This window comes from Varanus komodoensis, unplaced genomic scaffold, assembly GCF_004798865.1.
Source record: "Varanus komodoensis strain SLA01 unplaced genomic scaffold, ASM479886v1 scaffold122, whole genome shotgun sequence".
Taxonomy (NCBI): Eukaryota; Metazoa; Chordata; class Lepidosauria; order Squamata; family Varanidae; genus Varanus; species Varanus komodoensis.
The window spans coordinates 20,342-41,821 of NW_025335356.1; the positions used below are offsets into that span (position 1 = coordinate 20,342).

At 46.1% G+C, this 21,480-nt stretch overlaps 1 protein-coding gene across 1 annotated transcript in view; it reads right to left on the minus strand.

Annotated features, from left to right (window-relative positions):
• CD22 (CD22 molecule) overlaps positions 1–16,105 on the minus strand; it is a 23,029-nt gene extending 6,924 nt beyond the window's left edge. Inside the window, exons 1-10 of the mRNA XM_044422228.1 lie at positions 15,971–16,105; positions 14,300–14,357; positions 12,468–12,881; positions 11,641–11,937; positions 9,972–10,244; positions 8,884–9,153; positions 5,744–6,157; positions 3,372–3,668; positions 2,408–2,683; positions 1,256–1,525 (exon numbers count right to left, since the gene is read on the minus strand). Of these exons, the coding sequence (XP_044278163.1) occupies positions 1,256–1,525; positions 2,408–2,683; positions 3,372–3,668; positions 5,744–6,157; positions 8,884–9,153; positions 9,972–10,244; positions 11,641–11,937; positions 12,468–12,881; positions 14,300–14,333 (2,545 nt within the window). The 5' untranslated portion in view covers positions 14,334–14,357; positions 15,971–16,105. The remainder of the gene's footprint in view (positions 1–1,255; positions 1,526–2,407; positions 2,684–3,371; positions 3,669–5,743; positions 6,158–8,883; positions 9,154–9,971; positions 10,245–11,640; positions 11,938–12,467; positions 12,882–14,299; positions 14,358–15,970) is intronic.
• Positions 16,106–21,480: the final 5,375 nt, after the last annotated feature.

Here is a 21,480-nt window from a genome sequence, read left to right on the forward strand (position 1 = left end):
ATAAAAACAGGTCCTGCCAGACAAACCTTGTGGAATTCTATGACAAGGTTTCAAGATGGCTAGATGGAGGGGATGCAGTGGATGTGATATACCTGGATTTCAGCAAGGCCTTTGACAAAGTGCCCCATGATATCCTGGTGGAGAAACTGAGGAGTTCTGGGATACACCAAAGCACTGTCCGGTGGATTAGGGCATGGTTGACTGACCGAAAGCAGAAGGTAACCAATAGTGGGGAATCACTGGGATGGCAACCAGTGACAAGCGGGGTCCCCCAGGGCTCTGTCCTGGGGCCGATCCTGTTTAATCTTTTCATTAATGACATGGAAGAAGGGGTGAACAGTCTGCTGATCAAATTCGCAAACGACACTAAAACTGGAGCAGTGGCCACAACTGAGGAGCAGGTACTCCAGATCCAAAAGGGTCTGGACAGACTATGGAAGTAGGCAGGAGACAACAGGATGGCATTCAGTGTGGATAAGTGCAAGGTCTTGCACTTGGGGCATAGGAATAGGTGTCATAAGTACAGGTTAGGTGACAAGTGGCTGGAGAGCAGCACTTGTGAAAGGGACCTCGGGTTACTGGGTGACTGCAGGCTAAACATGAGTCAGCAGTGTGATGTGGTGGTCAAGAGGGCGAACGCCACCCTTGGTTGCATAGCCAGAAGTGTGGCTTCTAGATCAAGAGAGGTATTACTACCACTCTACACGACTTGAGTGCGCCCGCAATTGGAGTATTGTGTTCAGTTTTGGGCCCCTCATTACAGAAAGGATATAGCCAGGTTGGAGTCAGTGCAGCGTAGGGCCACAAGGTTGGTGGCCGGTTTGCAGGGGATGCCGTATGAGGTGAGACTGAGGGAACTGGGTCTCTTCAGCCTGGAGAAGCGGAGACTCAGAGGGGATCTGTTGGTGACATACAGGTATGTGAGGGGATGTCACACGGAGATGGGTAGAGACCTGTTCTCCCCTGAAGAGGAAGGCAGGACATGCTCCAACAGAGCAAAGCTCAGGGAGCCAAGGTTCTATTTGGATGCCAGGAAGCACTTCCTGACATTCAGGACCCCGAGGGTGTGGAATGGGCTTCCACGAGAGGTCGTTGAGGCCCCATCGGTGCGGGTGTTCAAGGATAGGCTGGATGTCCACATGGTGGGCATGTTGTGAGCAGACCTGGCTGGAGCCGGAGGTCAGACTAGATGGCCCAGGAGACCCCTTCTGACTTGCTCTGTTTCTCTGTTTCTATCTCTTTGTCCCTTACTCACAAATAACATTCAGCGTGGCTGTTGGGGAGCGTGATGTTCCCACACTGTTGCTGATTTCACACCAGTAGCTACCAGAATGGCCTGAAAGCACAAAATCGATGGTCAGCATTTCAGATGCAGAGTCCAGCGCCAGCTGCCGCCCATCATGGTACCACGCGTAGCTGAAATTCTGGGGATTTGCCTTTCCCGCTTCACACCTCAGCTTAACAATATCGCCTTCATGGAGCTGTCCTTTTGGCTCGCGCCAAATGTGTACCTCCTCAGGGGCAACTGTAAGACAGGTTATGGAAAAACAGACATCATATGGTGACATCCACACAATCCAGGTAAAAGCAAAAATTTGCAGCACTGAGCGATCTGTTGCAGGTCTATTCCATTGCAGAAAATCCAGGTGGCTAAGGAGACATCTCACTTATCAGCTACCAAAGCATGCATGTTACATGTAATCGCCTTGTTCCTAGTACCTGCTCACCAAGGAATGCTTACCAATTAAATCACCCTTTACTTCTAAATAGCACCAAAATATTATTCCAAGTAATTTTGCCTCAGTCGGTTTCCTTGTGTACATTCTAACAGACAACGGATCACAACTTCCACACAGAAAGTTCCAAGCTTTTATGAAACACAAAGGTACCAAACCGTGGACACTGACCTTGCATCTGCCAGCCACAGATGCGCGTATGCTGCTAAAGGCCCTGCATACACCAGCAGGATGTTACTCCCTGCGTTAGCTGTGCAATGTTGCTCTGTGCTGTCAAATCAGCTCCAACTTATGGCCCTCCTCTGAATGAAAGCCCTCGAGAAAGCCCTGTCCGTGACAGCCCTGCTCCGCTTTTATACATTCAAGCCTGTGGCTTTCCAGCTCATAGAGGCAACTCAGCTCACAGTTGGTCTTCCTTTCCTTCTTCTGCCTTCAACTTTCCCTAGCATGATCGGCTTCTCCGGGGAGTTTTGCTCATTGCTGCATTAGCCGTGTCATAATCGGAAAGAAAGCCTGCACAGGTTGCGCGCTGGTGCCAAGTAGCTTGCATGGATCAGCCATGTGGAAGGAATATCCCTGCCTCCCCGGCACCCCCGCAACCTCGCTCTCTTGGTGAACACGCGCTGTACCCTTCAAGGCTTGCAGCTAGTAAATTACATGGTGTTACTCACAGTAGACATCCACAGTGACTGCTGAAGACGACGCACAGCCAACGACGTTGCAGGCTTCACATGTGTAAGAAAAGACGGGTCCTTTTGTCGCGCTGAAGGCCAGTACCTTGGAGCCACTGTGCAGCATCTCAACAGTATGGGAACTGGACCTGAGCCAGTTGTACCAAATGCTTCTTGGGTTCTGTTCACCCACTTCACAACGCAGCATGACAGCATCCCCTTGTTTTATGGGAGGATGATTGTTTACATAGGAAACCCGGACATTCTTGGGAGCAACTGGAAAATCAGATCCATGGGTCAGATCACAGCTCAAGGGAACATTGGAACAAATGAAGGGGCCCTGACTCAGTAGGAGAGCACCTGTTGTGCATGATGGAGGTCACTTGCCTGATTGGAGATACAGCCAAAAGAGTAACCGTGTCTCAGAATCACAAAATTGGGCTAAGTAATTAATTTCCATGAGAAACCATCCTAATGCATCCAAGCATGATTGCGCCTAGGTCTGCACATGGGTTGGGCAAGTGTGACTCAGACGAGTTCACAGTAAAATGAGAAGTCCAAACAAATTAGGCTGACTCAAAGATGGTATCTTGCACCAGCATCTTACATGGTTTCCCATCTGCGCTTTGAAAGCAGTGAACTGCAACGGAACAATATCCAGCAAAAGGGAAGCAGCGTTTGGAGTGATATGGTTTTTCTCACACTAATTGCAGTTTGCTCACAACAGGCAGAATGTGGTTGGTGCTATTTTGAAAAAATGAAAGCCAGTAGCATAGCTAGCTCACTTTAGAATCTGGATGATGGCCATGTGCATTATTTCACTTGCTGCAAAGTGTGATAAGGCAGCCATGTTTGGAGACCCTCCTGTTCATTCTGCTGAGGGGGCCCTGGACTTTTGTCCAAAGGCCCTACAGTGATGGCACTAAGTCCAAAGTGCTTAGTTTCTTCCCCAGTGCACACTCACATTTCACGTCCAGTTCCAGGGTACTGTGAGTAACCTTTGCCCAATCTTTGCCCTTCAAGGAGCATCTCAGCTTTTTCCGATGATCCTCTCTGGTGGCTTCAAAGCTCAGCACAGCCTGGAGCTTTCTGTTTTCAATGGTGGCATTTTCCAAAGACAAACGATTCCCCTTCGTGTCAGTGATGGTCAGTGTAATGGACTCACTGGTGCAATCGTAAGGTATTGAACAGATCACCTGGGTTGCCCTCCCTTCTTGGATTACTGCAGGAATAACATCCATCCTGGGTTTTGGAGGTGACTCTATTTCAGGAGAATGAAAGAGAATATGCCAGTCAGAGCTTTGGAGAGAAGAATCAATGAAACCACTAAATTAATGTATGCCTGGTCGGCTTGATTTGACTCAGAACCAGGCGTCTTGATCAAAACACCCAAAGGTGGGCAAGTCCACATTATCATCCTATGTGATAGCTTCTGTTATGGCCAGTGCAGGTTCTGGGTTCAGGGAAGTCTTGGCCATGGGGCAAGTGTGGTTCATTCTAAAGTTGAAAGTCTAGTGCAAAAGGGGAAGTCCCAACAAGAGGGACTTCCTCTTTCTGCTTCCCCATCCCTGAATGCAATCTCTGCAAGAACAGATTTCCTGGCATGAACAGAGTTTGTGATGTTTCAAGGGGAAAATGAAAACAGGGGAGAGGAAATAGAGCCTGATGGGCCACTTCTTCTTAGCTGTTGCCCAAGCAGAGAGGACACAGAGAGGATACAGATGATGACGATGATGATGAGGAGGAGGAGGCCTGCTTTCCCTCTGTCCTGCGTTCACCTTCCACCAAGCATTCACTTGGACATCCCATAGGAAGTGAGTTCAGGTGTGGTGCAGTGGTTAAGAGTGCCAGGATAGGACTCAGGAGATCTGGGTTCTGGCCCCCACTCAGCCATGGAGCTAGTGAGATGACTCTCAGTTTGACCCACCTCATAGGATCATTGTTGTGAGGATAAGAATGAGAGGAGAAGGAGAAGAGGAGTTATGTGAGCTTTCTTGAGTTCCTTAAATGAAAAAGGTGGAATATAATAAATAATAAATAAATACAGCCCACACAGTCACTTCGTGTACGTGCCGTCTGCATACCTTCTGCTTTTGCATGTGTGACTTCAGGTATGGCATGCTTCATGCAAAAAAATAAAATACTTTGCACACAGAAGCTGCTAGAGTTCCTCAGCATTTGTGAACTTGATCTCAGCCAGGCTTACTTCCTGATCAGAGCCTTGCACAAGTTAAAAGTTCAACAAGCACCAGCAAGCCAGATGACCCCTGATCTTCCCACCCTTGGCCTAAAAGAACCAGCCAGCTTCACCACTCTTCCACCATGCTTTAAAATACATGGTAAAATATTATTTCCAGAGGTAAACAGAGCACAGAAGAAAAGAATACATGGACCCGGTTTCTAACTAGCCTGCATGAGTTGTGCCCACTGACAGTTACACACTTCCATGACAAGAAGTGCATGATTTTTCTTCAGATGAAGAAAATGCCTCTCAAGAGGCAGCTGGACGGTTGATGGCAAAGGAGAGCTCACCCAATGGGAAGATGGCTTGGACCAGCAATGTCACCTGTGGACCTTTTGATGTGGCTAATTGCCTGCAGAGTTATCACTTGGCCTTGGTTGGGGGCAAGACAGGAAATGAAGCCCTTTCCTGGCTGCCATGCTACATATTTTTGTTTAGTGTCAAAGCCTCATGGTGTGGTTTCCAACCAAAAAGTCCCAGCTCAGTCCTGGAGCAGCTGAATCCCCAGTCTATGAGACCCAGGCAAGATGCCGGCAAGTCTGTGGAACCTGCTTCCCAGAAAGGTGTGCCTTGGACCAACACTTTACCCACTTGGCTCCAAAACCTTTTTATTCACCCAGTTGTTTAGCAGTCAGATAGTTCTTTTCTATATATTTATATATAGTGCGAACTATGTTTTATTTAAGTGCCATTATGGTTTTTGTCCTTCTGTAAGCCTTCTAGAGATCTGTTTGGATATAGACAGGAGAAAAAAGTTCAAAATAAATAAATAAGTCTGTTAGCGGTAACTATTATATCTCAATTTTCTGTGCTTATACACAATTTGAGGTTTTGTACTTGTATGTAAGTACCCATCTGCTGCCAAATCTACTGCCACTGATGCACAAGAGGGAGGTATCTTTGGTTGACAAAGACAGCAAAACTCACCTCTGAACTCTGAGAACAGAAGGAATTCTTAGGGTCATTCTGGATGGAAAGATGTCAGTTCAAACCTTGAGGGTGGTGCTTCCAAAGAGAAGGATTTCCATCTCAACCAAAAGACAAATTTTATTTGGGGTGAGGAAGAAATAACAATTGCTCTGCAACGCTCTTACCTCTAATATGAACAGTGGCAGCAAGAAACCATTTGAGTTGCCAAGGATGATTTGCAACTGAAGCAGCCACTCTTGCCCCGTATGTGCCATTGTCCCTTGTCCGAAGCTGAGTAACCATCAAGCTGCAGTCTCCTCTATTTAAATCCCCGACAAACTTTACCCGGCCCTGGAAAGAAGGGCTTGCAAGTTGTGCGTGTTCCTCTGCGGTTTTGGAGCTGTCATACAGAAGGCGGCCAAAATGGTCGTGCCAAATGTAATCCGAAACAGGCTCAAAATACCAAGCCACAGCCGTGGCATTGACTGGCCCAGCATCACTCTTTCCAGCCACTTGGCATGGAATCAACACACAGGATCCTTTCCAGGCAGACAGTGAACTGGGGCTTATGCTCAGTGGGATTTCATTACACAGCATGCCTGAAATGGGGAAGCACATGGGAAACGTGGGTCAGTTCCTGGATCTGCTCCCTGTTCCATCTCTTCCCTCGGTCATCCACCCTCCCTCCAGGAAGACACCCACATAGGCCTGTGCTTTGGAATCCAAGAGAATGTCATGACTCCCTTGGGAATTTCTCCTCGGTGTCAGAATAAGAATATGGAAGCCTGGTGCCCTTAGGGCAGACCCTGGGATGATCTCAGAAGGATGTGGGGCCTTGGAGGAGATGCTGGCTTTAGAGCTATCCACCCAACAGGCAGGGTTTTCAGCTTCTGGTGGCTATGCTGAGCTATCCCCTAGCCCTAAGAACACTGGTTCCTGAAGATTCAGCTGAAGGACTGTCCCCATAGAAGCAGCACAAAGGTGCTTCAAAAGCAGCTCTGTGTGAGGGGGAGCATTCCTGATGCTCACAGCAAAAAGCAAGCAGTCCAGACAGGGGTGTTCACATCCTAAGACTCATCAGCTAGAGGCCGCCTTCTAAAATGGCTAGGTTCAGACAATAGCCCACTTTCAAGGGTTGAACTGCAGGATGCTGTAAAATGTTGTCTGAACATAACCACACTAACAAACCATGGTTGTTAACCCTGAATAACCCATGAGGAAACCTATGGCTTATTGTTGTGTCATGACCTGTGTGTTATCCACCATGGTTTACTATCTTGTCTTGATTCAGACTCGTGTTTCAGCAACAACCCATAGTCAACCTATAGTCAACCCTGGTTCTCATGGGTCTGAAGTCAGAACTGTCTCTTGTTCTTATGGCAGACACTCCCTCCATCTGTTCCCTCTTCTTTCAGTCCTTCTGTCCTGCTGTGTCCCTGGACTTGCTTGAAATTCATGCTCAGCAAAATCTGCATATTGTTGGCTTGCTGAAAGCAGATGCATCAAAGTAAGGATGGCTAGAGCAGATGAAGGATGAGTCTTGCCTCCAAGACTGCGTGCAGTAGGATAAAGCCAGTACTATTCCTGCCAACTGCTCCCTCCACAAACCAAGTGCTCCACATGGTTCTGTGCACCTTTCTGGGAACTTGCATGTCCCACTGCAAGGACATTAGTGATCCAGCCTTCTCAGGTGCCAAATGAAATGGGCTGGGGAAATGCCAGGGAGCTGCTGAAGGACAGAACTATGTGTGCCTTATTCTCCACCTCATCAAAATGTCTTTGCCCAACCCTGCTTCACTCATAGCACATAAAGGACTCTGCTATGCCAGGTGCAATCTGAGGGACACCACTAAAGGTTTCTTCTGCTACGGTTAGTGTTGATATTTCCATGAACTGAATATGAGGTTGAAGGCTTTTATGAGGTTCTATGCCTTTGCAAATTGCAAGACGAATCTTCAAAAAATAAAATAGTAAACCTTGGAACTCAGAATCACACATCTGTTTCTCTAATCCCTGATTTCTACAAAATCCATCCGAACAATCTTATCAGAGGATGAGGTCAACTCAGAGAGCTGTGCTTCTACTTAAGAGAGAGCACTTCTACAAGTAAGGGGTAAAGGGAGCATCTGAGTCAGCACCGAATCATTACACAGACTAGGGACGTGGGAGGAGTCTGGTTGGAGTTGGCCCGACTTTGGCGGATTGGTCCAGTTCAACTAATTCAGATCCCTACTCCTTTGGCTTGGCACTGGCACAGATTCCGCTCATGTGAGTCCAGCCAGCATGCAGTCTTCCACTGTACAAGCAGAAGGCAATGTGCTACCTTTTCTTTCGAAAGCCAGGAACATTTGTGTCATTCTGGGCCACAATTTGCCCCCGCATGCAGTCATCCATTAGGTCTTCAACTTTTTAAGTGGGAATATTTAACCTGGGAAATGTGGACACATTTCAGTTGCCATTCACATGGTTGATGCAAAATTCCCTGATTTTAACAAATGCCAAATGACACGGCTTCAAAAGCAGATGACCTTAAAAAGTTATAATCCTGAGTCTGCCTGGTTCAGCTCTCCAGGAAGCAAGGCCAAAACTCTGCTGGGAACAAGTGGGTATCATTTCTCAGTAACCCCCATCCCTGCTTGTGCCTCTAGTAGCTAGAAAAGAGACATAGAAACTAGGATGCTGCAGTTTTGTACTTGCTTCTTGGGAGGAAAGCGATGGCAAATCTAGACAGCATACTAAAAAGCAGACATCACCCTGCCAACAAAAGTGCGTATAGTCAAGGCCATGGTTTTCCCAGTTGCAATGCATGGCTGTGACCATAAGGAAGCTGGCCCATAAGGAAGGCTGAGTGCCAAAGAACTGACACTTTTGAATTGTGGTGTTGGGGAAGACTCCTGCGAGCCCCTTGGACTGCAAGGAGATCAAACCAGTCAATCCTAAAGGTAATCAACCCAGACTGCTCTTTACAAGGGCAGATACTAAAGATGAAGCTCAAATATTTTGGCCACCTAATGAGAAGGAAGGACTCAGTGGAGGAGACCCTGATGCTGGTAATGATTGAAGGCAAAATGAGAAGGGGACAGCAGAGGTTTAGTTGGCTGGATGGGGTCACTGGGGTGGTGGGTGTGAGCTTGGGTGGACACCAGGGGATAGTGGGGGACAGGAGTACCTGGAGGAATGTTGTCCATGGGATCATGAAGAGTCAGATATGACTTTGTAACTGAACAACAACACTTCATTACAGGATGGGAAAGAGCCACTCAAACAAAGGAATCAGGCTTTTAAGTCTTATCACAGATGCATTGCAACTGTTGTTCTCACTCACAAATAACATGCAGCACGATTTTTGGGGAGCGCTTTGAGCCCCAGTCGTTGCTGACTTCACACCAGTAGCTTCCAGAATGCTCTAAAACTGCTCCTGAGATGATCAGCATTTCATCTGCATGGTCCAGCCGCAGCGGGTCTCCATTGTGGTACCATGTGTAGTTAACCTTCTGGGGGTTTGCTGGCCCCACCTGGCAGCTCAGCTTAACATGACTGCCTTCATGAATGGGCCCTGCTGGCTTTTGCTGGATTTTGACCTCCTTGGGGGCAACTGCAGGAAGAGAAAATGAAACATCAGGTGGAGGCATCCCCGTTTGCCAGGCAATGGATTGCAAGAAGGAACCTACGGCATGCTGGTTCCAGTGCGAGAATGTGAAGGCAGCAAGATGAGCATGCCGCTTGACCTCCAAGAGTCATGCTGACTTTCAATAGCGTCAAAACATTTCCCACAGCCTTTTGCTTCAGTGGACTTCTTGCATGACTTGCAAGCAACAGTGCTGTGTGATTTTGACAGGCAAGCTCCAAGCTTTTTTTTTTTTAAATGAAACACATCTGACATCCAAACTTGTGGCATCCACACTGTCTCTTCCGGTCACGAATGGGCTGATATGGCAAAAGGCTCTGCCGACACTAACAGGGCATCATCCCCTGCATCATAAGTGTGGTGCGGTGGTTAAGAGTGTAGGTCTGAGACTCAGGAGGTCTGGGTTCTAGTCCCTGCTCAGTCACAGAGCTGATGGGGTGACTTTGGGCCAGTCACAGGCTCTCAGCCCAACCTGCCTCACAGGGTTTTTGTGGGGATAAGATTGAGGGCAGCGGGAGGAGAATAATATGAGCTGCCTTGAGTTCATTGGGGAAAAGGGGGTATATAAATCGAATGACTAATAAGTGAGCCTGTGGTACTTGTACCCCCTGTGCAACTCCTGCCTTGGCATAGACGCATGTGCTGCGCACTGGGCCATGTAGCTTGGATGGACTGGGGATGTGGAGTACATGCACCCCATTATTTCTCCCAGTCCCGGTGAGCAGGCTCTGTTTCCCAGTGAAGGCTGCTTTGGGATAAGGGAGCAAACGAAAGGCATCACTCACAGTGAACATCCACAGGGATGGGTGGAGATGAAGAGCAGCCCAGAACGTTGCATGCTTCACAGCGGTATGTGACGCCTGGTCCAGGTGTTGCAGGGAAGGTCAACAGCTTGGGGCCACTATAGGTCATTTCGTTGCTGTGGAGATCTGACTTCACCCAGTTGTACCAGTTGTCCTTGGGAATACTGCTGCCCACAGAACAGTTCAGTGTGATGTTATCTCCTTCTTTTAAGGGCAAATCATTTAAAATGCCAACTTGGACATCCTTGGGAACATCTGGAAAATCAGATTATGTGTCCCGTTATGGAAGGAATTGATCCTGACAATATTTCAATGAATAGACATACCAAGAGACTAGGAAAGATGTGCAGTAAAAATAGGGAAGAATGCACAGTCGTAATTGGGGGCTATGGACCTTGGCACGTTCCTAATGCTGTCAAAATGGATGCTGTTCCATTACAAGTTTTACTGGATGAGTCTTTGTTGTTGAGGCCTGAGGATATGGACAAGGTGCTTGGCCAAGTCTACCTGGCCACCTGCATGCCTGCCCTGTGCACTTCGTGGCTTATTACGTCCAGTAAGGAGGAGGAGGAGGAGGAGGTATCAGGCTGGGTCCAGGAGGTCTTAAACCAGGTACAGGAATCATAAGAGAAGGGAGTGATGCCAGCCTCTTTAAAGGAGAGGATCATTAGGCCACTTCTAAAACATACAGCCTAACCTGGACCTGGCAAATGACAATAACTATTGGCCAGTAGCCAATATTCCCTTCCTGAGCAAGGTGATCGCTTGGGTGGTCACCGGTCAACTCCAAGCATCTTGGTTATCTAGACATGGATTATCTACACCCATTCCCACTGGGCTTCAACTAGTGTTGGAACAGAAACTGCCTTTGTTGGATGACCTTTTCTGGGAGAGGGACAGGGGAAGTGCAGCCTTGTTGATTCTTTTGGATCTCTCAGCAGATTTTGTTGCCATCAGCTGTGGTACAGGCTGTCCAGATTGGGAGCTGAAGGCACTGCATTGCAGTGGTTCCTCTCCTACTTGACCGGGCAATTCCATAAAGTGGTGCTGGGGGATTGATCTGTGCCTCGGCAGTGATGTGATGGGATTCCCCAGGCTGTTTTGTTCCCGGTTATGTTCAACATCTGCCTGAAACTGCTGGGGGAGGTTATCCAGAGGTGTGGGCTGAGATGTCATCCATATGCCGATGACACCCATCTCCATTTCTTCTTTTCATAAAATCCTGGTGAGGCAATTATTGTTCTGAATCAGTGACTGGGCATGGTAATGGCCTGGATGAGGGTCAATAAACAGAGACCCAATCCAGACAAGATGGAGGTACTGCTAGTGGAAGGGTCACCTGTCCAGATGAGTGATATTCAACCTGTTCTGGAGGGCATTGCACTTTTATATGCAATTTATACTTTCCCCATGTAGAAATTCCTGAATGCATTTTGAATAGAAAGCACTGTAGCAAAATTTGGGGAAATGTGAATTTCCAAGGAAAACTGAGCTTTGCTCCCCACACTGGTTTGAAAGTATGAAATTAGCTAAGTTTACATTAAAAGTGAGCAGAACAAATCTCTCTCCATACAGCTAATCAGAACTGCATTTGGGTCACGTCAGAGAACTCTACCCACAATTCCTTATTCCTTTTCTACTCCACACTCACATTTCACATCCAGCTCCAGCGTACTGCTGGATCTCTGTGTCCCATCCTTGCTGCTCAGCAGACATGTCAGGATTTTCTGGTCATCTTCCCAAGTTGGTACAAAACTAACATTTATCTGTAGCATTCCTCCTTCAATGGTTGAATTTCGTGGAAACAAGTGATGCTTCTCTAAGCCCCTAAGAGTCAAGGTACTTGAATCACTGGGACAATTGTAAGGCACCGAACATTTAACGTTTGTTATCCTCTGTTCCTGGGTTTCCACATTTATGGCTTCTATCCTGGGTTCTGGAAGTGATTCTGCAACCAGAAATGGAAAGGGAGAACACTAGACCGGGGCACTGAACCTCTTTCAGCCTGAGAATGGCATTCCATTTCAGAGAGGCTACCGGGAGTGGGGGGCACATTTCAGTGTTGGACAGACCAAAGACAAAAGCAGTGGATCCAAAATACCAAAAATATCAGCATATTTTAGCTTAAAGCTCTTACTGCCAGTTAGTCAACCTTACAAGAAGCAGATCAAGCTTTTAGAGTAGGAAAATCTGCTCAAAAGCTGTAAAACCACTGGGTTGGGGGCATGGGGATACTGGAAGGGGACATGGCCATCTGGACAACTTTGTCAGGATAGATTGGGAATGCGAGAGGGCAGTGCTTGACCCCAGGGCCTGGAGCTGAGCACCCCTGACATTGATCAGTTTCCACTTGGGCAGGGCTTCCTGAGTGAGCCCACCTCCTAGCGGCTGTAGTGCTTGCTCATCCATAGCCCCAACAAAGAGGGGTTTTTTCTATGGGGTGATGGTGAAATAAAAGCAGCTCTTCCCAGGACTTACCCTGAATATCAACCGTAGCCTGGTCAAACAGCATCTGTCGCCAAGTATGGTTTCCAACCGAAGCAGCCACTCGTGCTCCATATTTGCCACTGTCACTGGCCTGGAGCTGAGTGATCATCAAACTGCAATCGCTCCTGCTTAAATCCCCTACAAACCTTACCCGGCCCCAAAAGTTGGGACTTGTCAAGGCCATGTGGTCCTCTGAGCTTTTAGAGCTGTCAAACAACAGGTGACCAGTAAAGTCATACGAAATGTTATCCCAGTGTGGTTCAAAATACCAGACCACAGTAGTGGCCTTGATTTTATCAGAATAATGTGCCTCATCGATCTGGCATGGAATGAAAACACAGGATCCTTTCCTTGCAATCAGGAAATTGGGGTTTATGCTCATTGGGTTTTTTCTACAGAGGAAACCTGGAATGCAGAAACATATGGAAAATGTTGGTCAGTTTCTCCCTGTCTGCTTGAATGATCCAGTTGATTCCCTTTGCTTCTGAGGCTCGGGAATGAATGATGGAACCAGGATGTTTCCTCATCTCTCTAAAAGTGCTTGCTAGTCTTACTTCTAATGTAGTTCAGAACATCTGGAGAGCTTGCCAGTTTTGCCCAGGCTTACATTATGCTGATTAGAACTCAGATTTTTTTAAATAATATTATAAACTCTCTGCTCTCCATATAAATGCTACCCTATTCTGTGCAGCAGATTCAACTGATGCAAAGAATCAAACCAGTGGTTCCACTTGCCCAGGAAGTTTATGGATTTCCATTCTTCAAACCCCATTTGCATAAGCCATTATTTTGCAGTCTGAGATAAGTTTTAAATGTTGTTTCTGCATGGAATGGGAAGGATTGCTGATCAAAGCAAGGACTGTTCAAAACAGCCCTTGAAAGATTAAAAAACAGAATCTGTGCTTCTGTTGGAGATGGACAGATTTTCTTTGAACTGTTTTGTTTGTGTTTTGCAGAAAGTCATTCATGCTTTGTCCCACCATCTGCTCATTGATGGAATCAGAAGTAGTACAATAAACAAATATCCTCTCTATTAGCAATAATTCACTTCAGGGTTAATTTGCATTAGCAATTACGTGCCTTACCAAAAGTGTGCATTAGTGCTAATGCAGAACAGCACAAGCCCGTCCCACTCCATGGAAGTAACACTCTGTTCCACCAAGTCTGCAGAATCCACAGGATGTGGGAAAAGATGGCATGCTGTAGCATGCATGAGCTATGGAAATCCAGAGTTTTCTGAATCCATTGCAGATTTCCCTCACATCCCTAGCTATGCCTTGGCTAACAGTGAACCAAGCCCCTAAGGAAAAGCTGTACAATTTCTTCTTTCCCCATCTCCACCACCAAGATAGTTATTCCCCATCTCCACCACCCAGTTTTATTGCCTTTAAATAAGGAGGTGAATTCTGAGAAGCTATTCACACACAGCTGCAATTCTGAGTTATTCCTGAGTAAATGCATGGAAGGGTTGCAGTTTGTTCCATAAGACACCAAGCTGGGGAAGGTGATCTGGTGCCTTCTGTATGTTTTGGACTGCATTTCCCATAATTCTTGGTCATGGACTATGCTGGCTGATACTTATGAGAGTTGCAGTCCAAAGCATCAGGAGGGTACCATCTTACCTAATATGGATGAACTGAGTTCCTTCATCGCCATGTTTACACGAGATCAGAGATGGGGAATGTGTGGCCCTCCAGACACTGGTGGAAGACAACCTCTACCATCCCTCACCAGGGGCTATGCTAGCTAGGACCGTGGAAAGTTGCAGCCTGGAGGGCCCCACTCAAAGAAAGTACAACAGAGCTCTTCTGCACATATATTACCCTGAAGGAAGAGAAGCCAAACGTAATGCCTCATTGTGAGTCCATGCAATCACCCAGCCTAGGAAAGAGAAAACAGCTTAGTGAGTTGTGCTTTCACCCATGCAGATTGTGCGTGCTTACAATGACACACACTGGTGAGAGGTGGAACAGCAAAGAACAATATCTGCAATATTTGGCTGGCTGGCTGGCTGGAATATAACATATGAGCAGCTACATTTAGGAATGAATGAACCCTAAATCAGTCTGTATCAGGACGTAATCATTTTCACATGTATTCACTCATAAGTCCATACCAAGTTATAATTTGCATTTAGAGTCATATGTAACGTTCCTTAATCTATGAATTTTGTAAACAATTGTTTTGCAAACAATATCCCACACGTATGCATTTTTGCATGCGACTGCCCTAAAGTACACTAGAGGTACAGGCAGAGGTACGCAATCTCCCCTTATAGACAGTGTTGTGTACCGTTTTTTGAGCCAAAGACTGCTTTGCAAGTTGCAGGGAATGTGGAATCCTTGGTATAATGGTTTCTATCAGTCTGTTAGTCTATGGAGTATTCATGATCACTTCCCTTCTCAGAAGGTCTTGCTCCAAGATGCTTTGTTTACCTCTGCTTTTTTTATCACATTTATAATATTGCAAGGGGAAAACTCAGTTCACAGACTGCTTTTGTGAATAGAGCATATTAGTGAATGGAGCACAGCCCACTGTCTCACACACAGAGATGATAGAATGGGCAATTCTCATTGACTTGCAATTATCATTTAGGCTTGGCTAAATTCTCCTGCCTCCCATGTGGTAAAGCCGGTGTGCTTTTAGCCCTAACCCCTAACGCAAGTTCTGGAAAGTAGGTACAGCCATTCTCCTGTGCTGACTTTCCTCCAAGTTAGTTCAATTGAAGTCAGCATGATTGACTTCTGAGTAAGGCCATTGATGATTATTTAGTGTACTCTAAGTAGACATGCCTATTCAGGGCAGGAAAAAGAAGAGAGAAGGAGCATTGCATTTACTCCCCAGTTACCACTGGACACGTCAGAAAGAGACAGGCCAACAGACAGACAGATAGACAGACAGACAATGAGAAGGTGGTGAGGTCCAGAAGGCAACAAATGAAGGTTCTCCTCAAAGCTGCTGCTCTTTTGCTGAAGCTCTGACAGGTCATATCCTCTTCCCTTCCAGCCCACTGAGGCTGCTCCTTCCACCCCAGAGCAGTGTGGCAAGTTTTGCGCATACTGAGAGAGAGACAGAGAGAGAGAGAGAGGGGGAAGGAAACCACTACATATAAAAACCTGGTCTGAAGAAATGCAGAAGATCATGGAGAAAGGGCACATGGAGGATGCATTAGGGTGTCATGGGTCATGCCAGTGAGGTGAGCATTGCAATGCCTGTAAAAATGCCTGGTGTGGATCATCTGTCACTCTGCAGGAAATGGAATGTAATGAAGTTCACATCTTGAAAATAGGTCTAAAATCTGCAGATCGAGCTGCTGATACAAGCATAGGAGCCAGGCCTGTAAAAAAGTTGGCAACCCTATTCTAGAACTTGAGATAAACTGAATGGTCCTTGTGGTGTTATTTCTATCACTGTCAGTGTTTCATCTCAAGGGATTCAGACCAAGGCTGAAAGGAGGAAAACCTGCTGTTCAGACAGAAGTGTGGCCCACTCACCTGCTGATGTGGAATTTCAAAGCTGGTGGCTGTAATTTCTGGAATAGAAGAATATTTTGAGGTGCATTCAATGAAGGAAGAATCTGTCTGTCTCTTCAGTATATTTTTCCCAGATCAAATGTTTGTATATGTGTGTGCAGTGGAAGAGAAGAGTTAGAACTGGCAGAAGAGGTCAAGGACGGCCTATTGGCATCAGAATAGTTTGCATCAATTACATGGCCAAATGCACTGATTGTCCCCTTTTATAACGAGCACTGTCCTTGCTGTCAGATCGCACTTGGCTTATGGGGTGCCAGTAGGAACTGCAGAGCTGAGAGATCAAAATGATGTGCACTCTGGAGAGCTAAGCTATCTATCTATGGCAAAGCGTTATTCTGTCCTGCTGCTTGTTTGCACTGGGAACCACCAGGATCTTCCGGGTCCCCATGGAGCTGCCCCCTCATAGAGGGTCACCAGAAATGCAGTTTGGGGCATCTTACTGGTAGTATATTATTCCCAAGTGTTTGATTGCCTTTTGTCTACTCCAGCTGGCCGTTGGACATTCCTGGATAGGATTACGAAAATCTTCCTGTTGGGACCCAGGCCTCACCTGAATATCAGCCTTCTTCTGACTCAGGTGTCTTAGCATAGTTCCTGGTTCTCCACAGACACCTGCCTATGGCTCATCCACAGCACCGCAGCAGCTACGGAAACAGCGGAGCCAACCAGTTAAGCGTTGAGTTTGCAGCTACACAGTGCCTGCCATGCCATGAGCCCTCCTGCAGGAATACTTGATTTTCCCCCTCTTCCCTCCCCATCCCCTTTTCCTTGTGTGTCATGTCTAGTTAGATAAGGCAAGGTTTAACTACTTGTATATAACGGAACCTTCTGGGCTGATGTGAAGCGTATATGCATGGCTCCACTTTGCAGAAATGTTGCCTGTTTCATATCTGCAGCGCATGAAGTTGTACAAGCATTTGCTCTGCCTGCACAGAACTTCCGACCTTTTCCCGGTGAAGCCACTCAGTCGCAAATCTGCATTTAGCTCTATCTGCCTGCAAACCATCTAATTTGGCAAATGTGAACTGGAACATCAGACCCTGCCATTGATGAAAATTAGAGGACAAGCCAATATATCATTGTGAAAGTGAAGAAAACAAAAATGAATAAAGCAAGATGTTACCTGGATTCCTTCTGAAGTTTAAGTAAGAATTCACACTTACGGCCAAAGCAGACAAGCTGACAGGGAACTTGGACCTGCTCCAATAATATACAAATCAGGGTGGATTATTTTAACAGGAAAAATGATCTTTCTCAGGTGAGGAAGTGGACCAAAGAGGTCATGTCGTGAGCATTGTGGCACAGAATGTGACAATTTTACTTTTGTTTTCCAAGGTTTCCTCTGCTTTAATGGATCGTGAAAAGAAACTTTCCAGGGCTTAATCTTGGTAGGAATAAAGGAAATCGCCTGCCTAGAGGAGTTAAGCAGAGATGACCCCAACAGGTAGCAAGCTGTGGTTCAATTATGTAATTGTATAGATCAACTCACACGATGTTCTGGACTACAGTTCCCAGCATTCCTGCCACCAGCCATGCTGGCTGAAAATAAGAGCTGAAATCCAAACATTTGGAAGGCAGCAGAATGGAGAAGGCTGATTTCAATTTCAATGGGTGCAATGCTCTTGCAATGTCTGTAAGCCCCCAAACCTTTATGATAATCCTGTGAAGAGAGGGAGGAGCAGCCAGGATGATCTTTGCCTCCAGCCCCTCACCAAGTATACTTAGTTAGATGGGCTTTTTGGCCATCTAGCTGGACCATTTCTGAAAGGAAGGGGAGGATGCTGGGGGGGCCTCAGGATAGCTCATACCTGGCCACTCAAGGCTCCACACCTCCTCTAAAACATCCCCTTCTCCCCTGCTCCCAAGGGGTCACTTTCCAGACCTCAGAGAGAAGCTGACACTGTTTTTTCCATGCTGGTTGTGAGAGGCATGGGGGTTGGAGCTCCAGTTTCCAGCTCTGAGGTCAAGGGGTCATCTCCAGCCTCAGGGCTAGGAATCTAACTCGACCTATCAGTCTCAAGCCCAAAAGATTCCTCCCCAACTTACCTTAAATGTAAAGGGCACACTGAGCATCCAAAAGTAAGATATCTTCCCACCGCCATCGCTGTGCTTTACAACTACATTCCTGACCAGTTAGGGCAAATGCAATAAACAAAAAGGAAAAACTCTGAGCATGTCCAAAGTTGCATAGTTTAGACTCTCTGGACTCATTGTAGCACCCACCATCATGACTATTAGGGGTTGTGCTCCACTCCTACAGTCCACCGCAACACATCTGAAGCAGGCTTCCAAATTCCTCTTTCAAAAGCCCCTCTAAGCTGGTCGCTCATGCCATAAACACTGGCCATGAAAATGGAGGCCACACTAGGTCCCTGGGGTCAGTCTAAATGCTTTGGATCTCCTAACAATTAAGGCAGAGGTCTTTCAAGACACAGTTTAATAGAATTTCGGAGATGTTCCCAGAAGCTGCATTCCAAGAGAAGAGAAAAAGGAAGTCAAAACTGAATGGACCAAAATAACCAGAAAGATCAAGGCAACCAGCTAATTATAGCTGAAAGCTCTTACAACCACTAACTAAGCCTTATGAGATGTATTTCAGACTTCTAGACTGGGACGAGGAAAGGACTGTACAAAATCTGGGAAACCATCCCATGACAGATGGTTGCTAAAAAGGAGTTGGAGCCAGAGAAAGGAGTGGAACTCTCTCGGGAAGTCCAGAGGTCATTCTGTGAAGACAGATGGGCCAGCATGGCCTGCAGACTGAATGTCTCAGAATTGACCTAACTTATCTCAGTTAAGCTATTGGGAATATGCATTCTTGTTTATGAAGAAGAGAGCAAGCTTGAACAAGACCCAAATTCCTTGGAAGAATCGTAGCAACTTGCAGCTAGTCCCTCTGAAATTGGCCAAGAGTTCTCCACTAAGCAATGGTCTACCTTTAAGGCACCATATTTATTCTTATTCACCACAGCCTAAGTTCAGCTTTCACGGCCCACTTTTGTCATCCTGACTTCCTCCCAGAACTTTATCTGCCATCTTCGATGCTTTGGCCCTGATGCCCTTTGCCCCTTGCTCAGAGCAAAACTCTTGGACTCCTGACAAGGCAAACGAAGAACTTATCATTAACAAAAGCCAGGGTCAGATGGGAAGAGTTTGACCTCAAATGGCCAGCATGAGGTCCAGCTGCCAAGCACAGCATGTGTTTGTGTACTAATGTATGTATGCTTATACAATGACCTTGCAAAACTGAGGACAGGGTTGGGATGCATGAGAATTCATTCCAGTTCAGTTTTGATCAGGATTTAACTAGTTTATGCCTTCTGGACAAAACACTGACACGAATTAAATCGGTGGTTGAAATCTTTACGTCCTAAGCCTGCAGCACAACGTGCAGTCACAAAAATGCATTTGAGAGAACATGTATATTCGAAAAATGCACACAAATATGCTTTAATTGATTGAAGAAGCTTGCATCCTTTTGAAAGCTGTGCTTGCTGGATGCATGGATGCATTTGAAAAAGATGCATGTAGATGCACAGACGTTTTGAGGCAGGAAGGGAAACAAAAACCCAAAGCTGAAATGGATGCAAGTCAGAATATGCTTCAAGAAAGAATTTGGAGAACTTCAGTGGCTGAATTGCACATCAGTAGAACAAGGCATGAATCTGTCAAAAAAAATGGAATTTTAGAGGGCTTAGTGTTGGAATATAGTAGAGAATGGTAAGAGCAAGATCATTCTTGGGGCAGCATTTTTATTTTTATTTTTTGTACAAAGGAGTGCCTTACCAATATAATGCACAGGCTTTCATCTTTAGCAACTCCAGCTAAAAGATTAGATGTGCCATGCACTTGCCAAGCAGCTCTCTGGAAAAGGCGATGCGAGTGAAATCCCCAGTCTTCTGGCATCCATACAGAAGGAAAGGATTTTCACAGGAGCGTCCCACTGGTTTAGGAAAACAGCCCTGCTTTTCTCATAGATCCTGTGAGAACTGTGAGCCCGTGATTGGGCTGCCTTACTGGCTTGCTCCAGGGATCTTGCACGGCAGGGGGCAACATTTGCCCCCTGGCAGCACCTAATGAAGGGCGGCAGAGGGAAAGCTGCATGACATCAGCTGTATCCTGGACCTTTGGAGCCTGAGACACGATGATTTCACTGTGGTTGCCCTTTCCCTGAGTTAATGTGTCTTCTTGGTCAGTTCCCCGAATAAACAGATCAGAATATTCCTTGTAATTGCAAAGCGGCATCGCATTCCAAGGCCTGCAGTTCTCAGGAATAAGCTGGCACTTTCAGGCACAACATTCGTCTTATGCTTCTTTCGTAGCATAGAGCCGTATTCAGGCTTTGATTCTTCCTCCAGAAGCCCGTTTGCCCTGCCTAGTGGAAGTCAAAGATGAGGCTAGACGGTGCCCCTAGGGATGGAGCCCTGAATCTTTGCCTAGGAACCCCAGATCTTCAGGAGCCCATCTGCCTCACCACCCTGCTGGCCTTTTGCCCCCTTGCATTATCACTCCTGCTGCCTCCCCCTTGAATCCTTCTGACTCACTTTTTTCTGAAATCAAATACCTTCTTCACCACTGACCAAATATCCCCTGCTGCAAAAGAGGTTCTTCTTAGGAAACAAGTTCCTTCACCCTCTTTAAAGCATACATAAATTAGCAAGTGCAATGTTTGTGTGTGTTTAATCTTATGGACCGTGGAGATTTTTTCTACATGGTAGAAGTCCTGGGGTAAACCAGCATTAACCTAGGAAATCCCAGCCTGGACCAGCAAAAGTCTCTTTCACAAATGTTAGAGAGTCCCCAACTATTTTAATTTGCCCTTTTATCTTTGTTCAGGCCTCTTCCCCAACCTGATGCCCTGCAGATGTTTTGGACTTCAGCTTCCATCAGTCCAGTTCCAAAATTACTGGAGGCACCAAGTTGGGGAATGCAATTTAGGTCAAGGATAGAACTGTGCTAGCTTCATCATGGACTGGATTTAAGTTAGTTCTACCTGGAAAATTAGCACAAGGTTGTTCTATTTCTTCACATAGTTCAGAATACAGGAGGAATGTTCTTTCCTAGCAGCAGCACCTTTTATTCTATGCAATAGTCACATGATGTGGATATCAGAGTTCTATATTGAAAAGTTAGTGATACATTGATTTTTATTCATCTATATTTACCTGATCATTTGCATACTGCTTATTATCTCAGGTGACTTTAAGACTGCGTATTTTGCTTTTCAGATTGAATTTGTTTCAGAAATGATTACTGATATTTGCTCAAACCAGAGAGGACCAGAAGGATTGCAACTCATTTGGACTATCATTACTGTACACTTACAGCAGAGACAAATGAGTTCAGATTTTTATGAGCAGAACCCATGGATTCTACAGCAGAATAGCTCTTCTTGAGTTGCAAGGCTGAGTTGCAGACTTGTAGACTTAAAAAAAAAAACTTTCTATATTTTTTTAGTCATAGAACAAAAC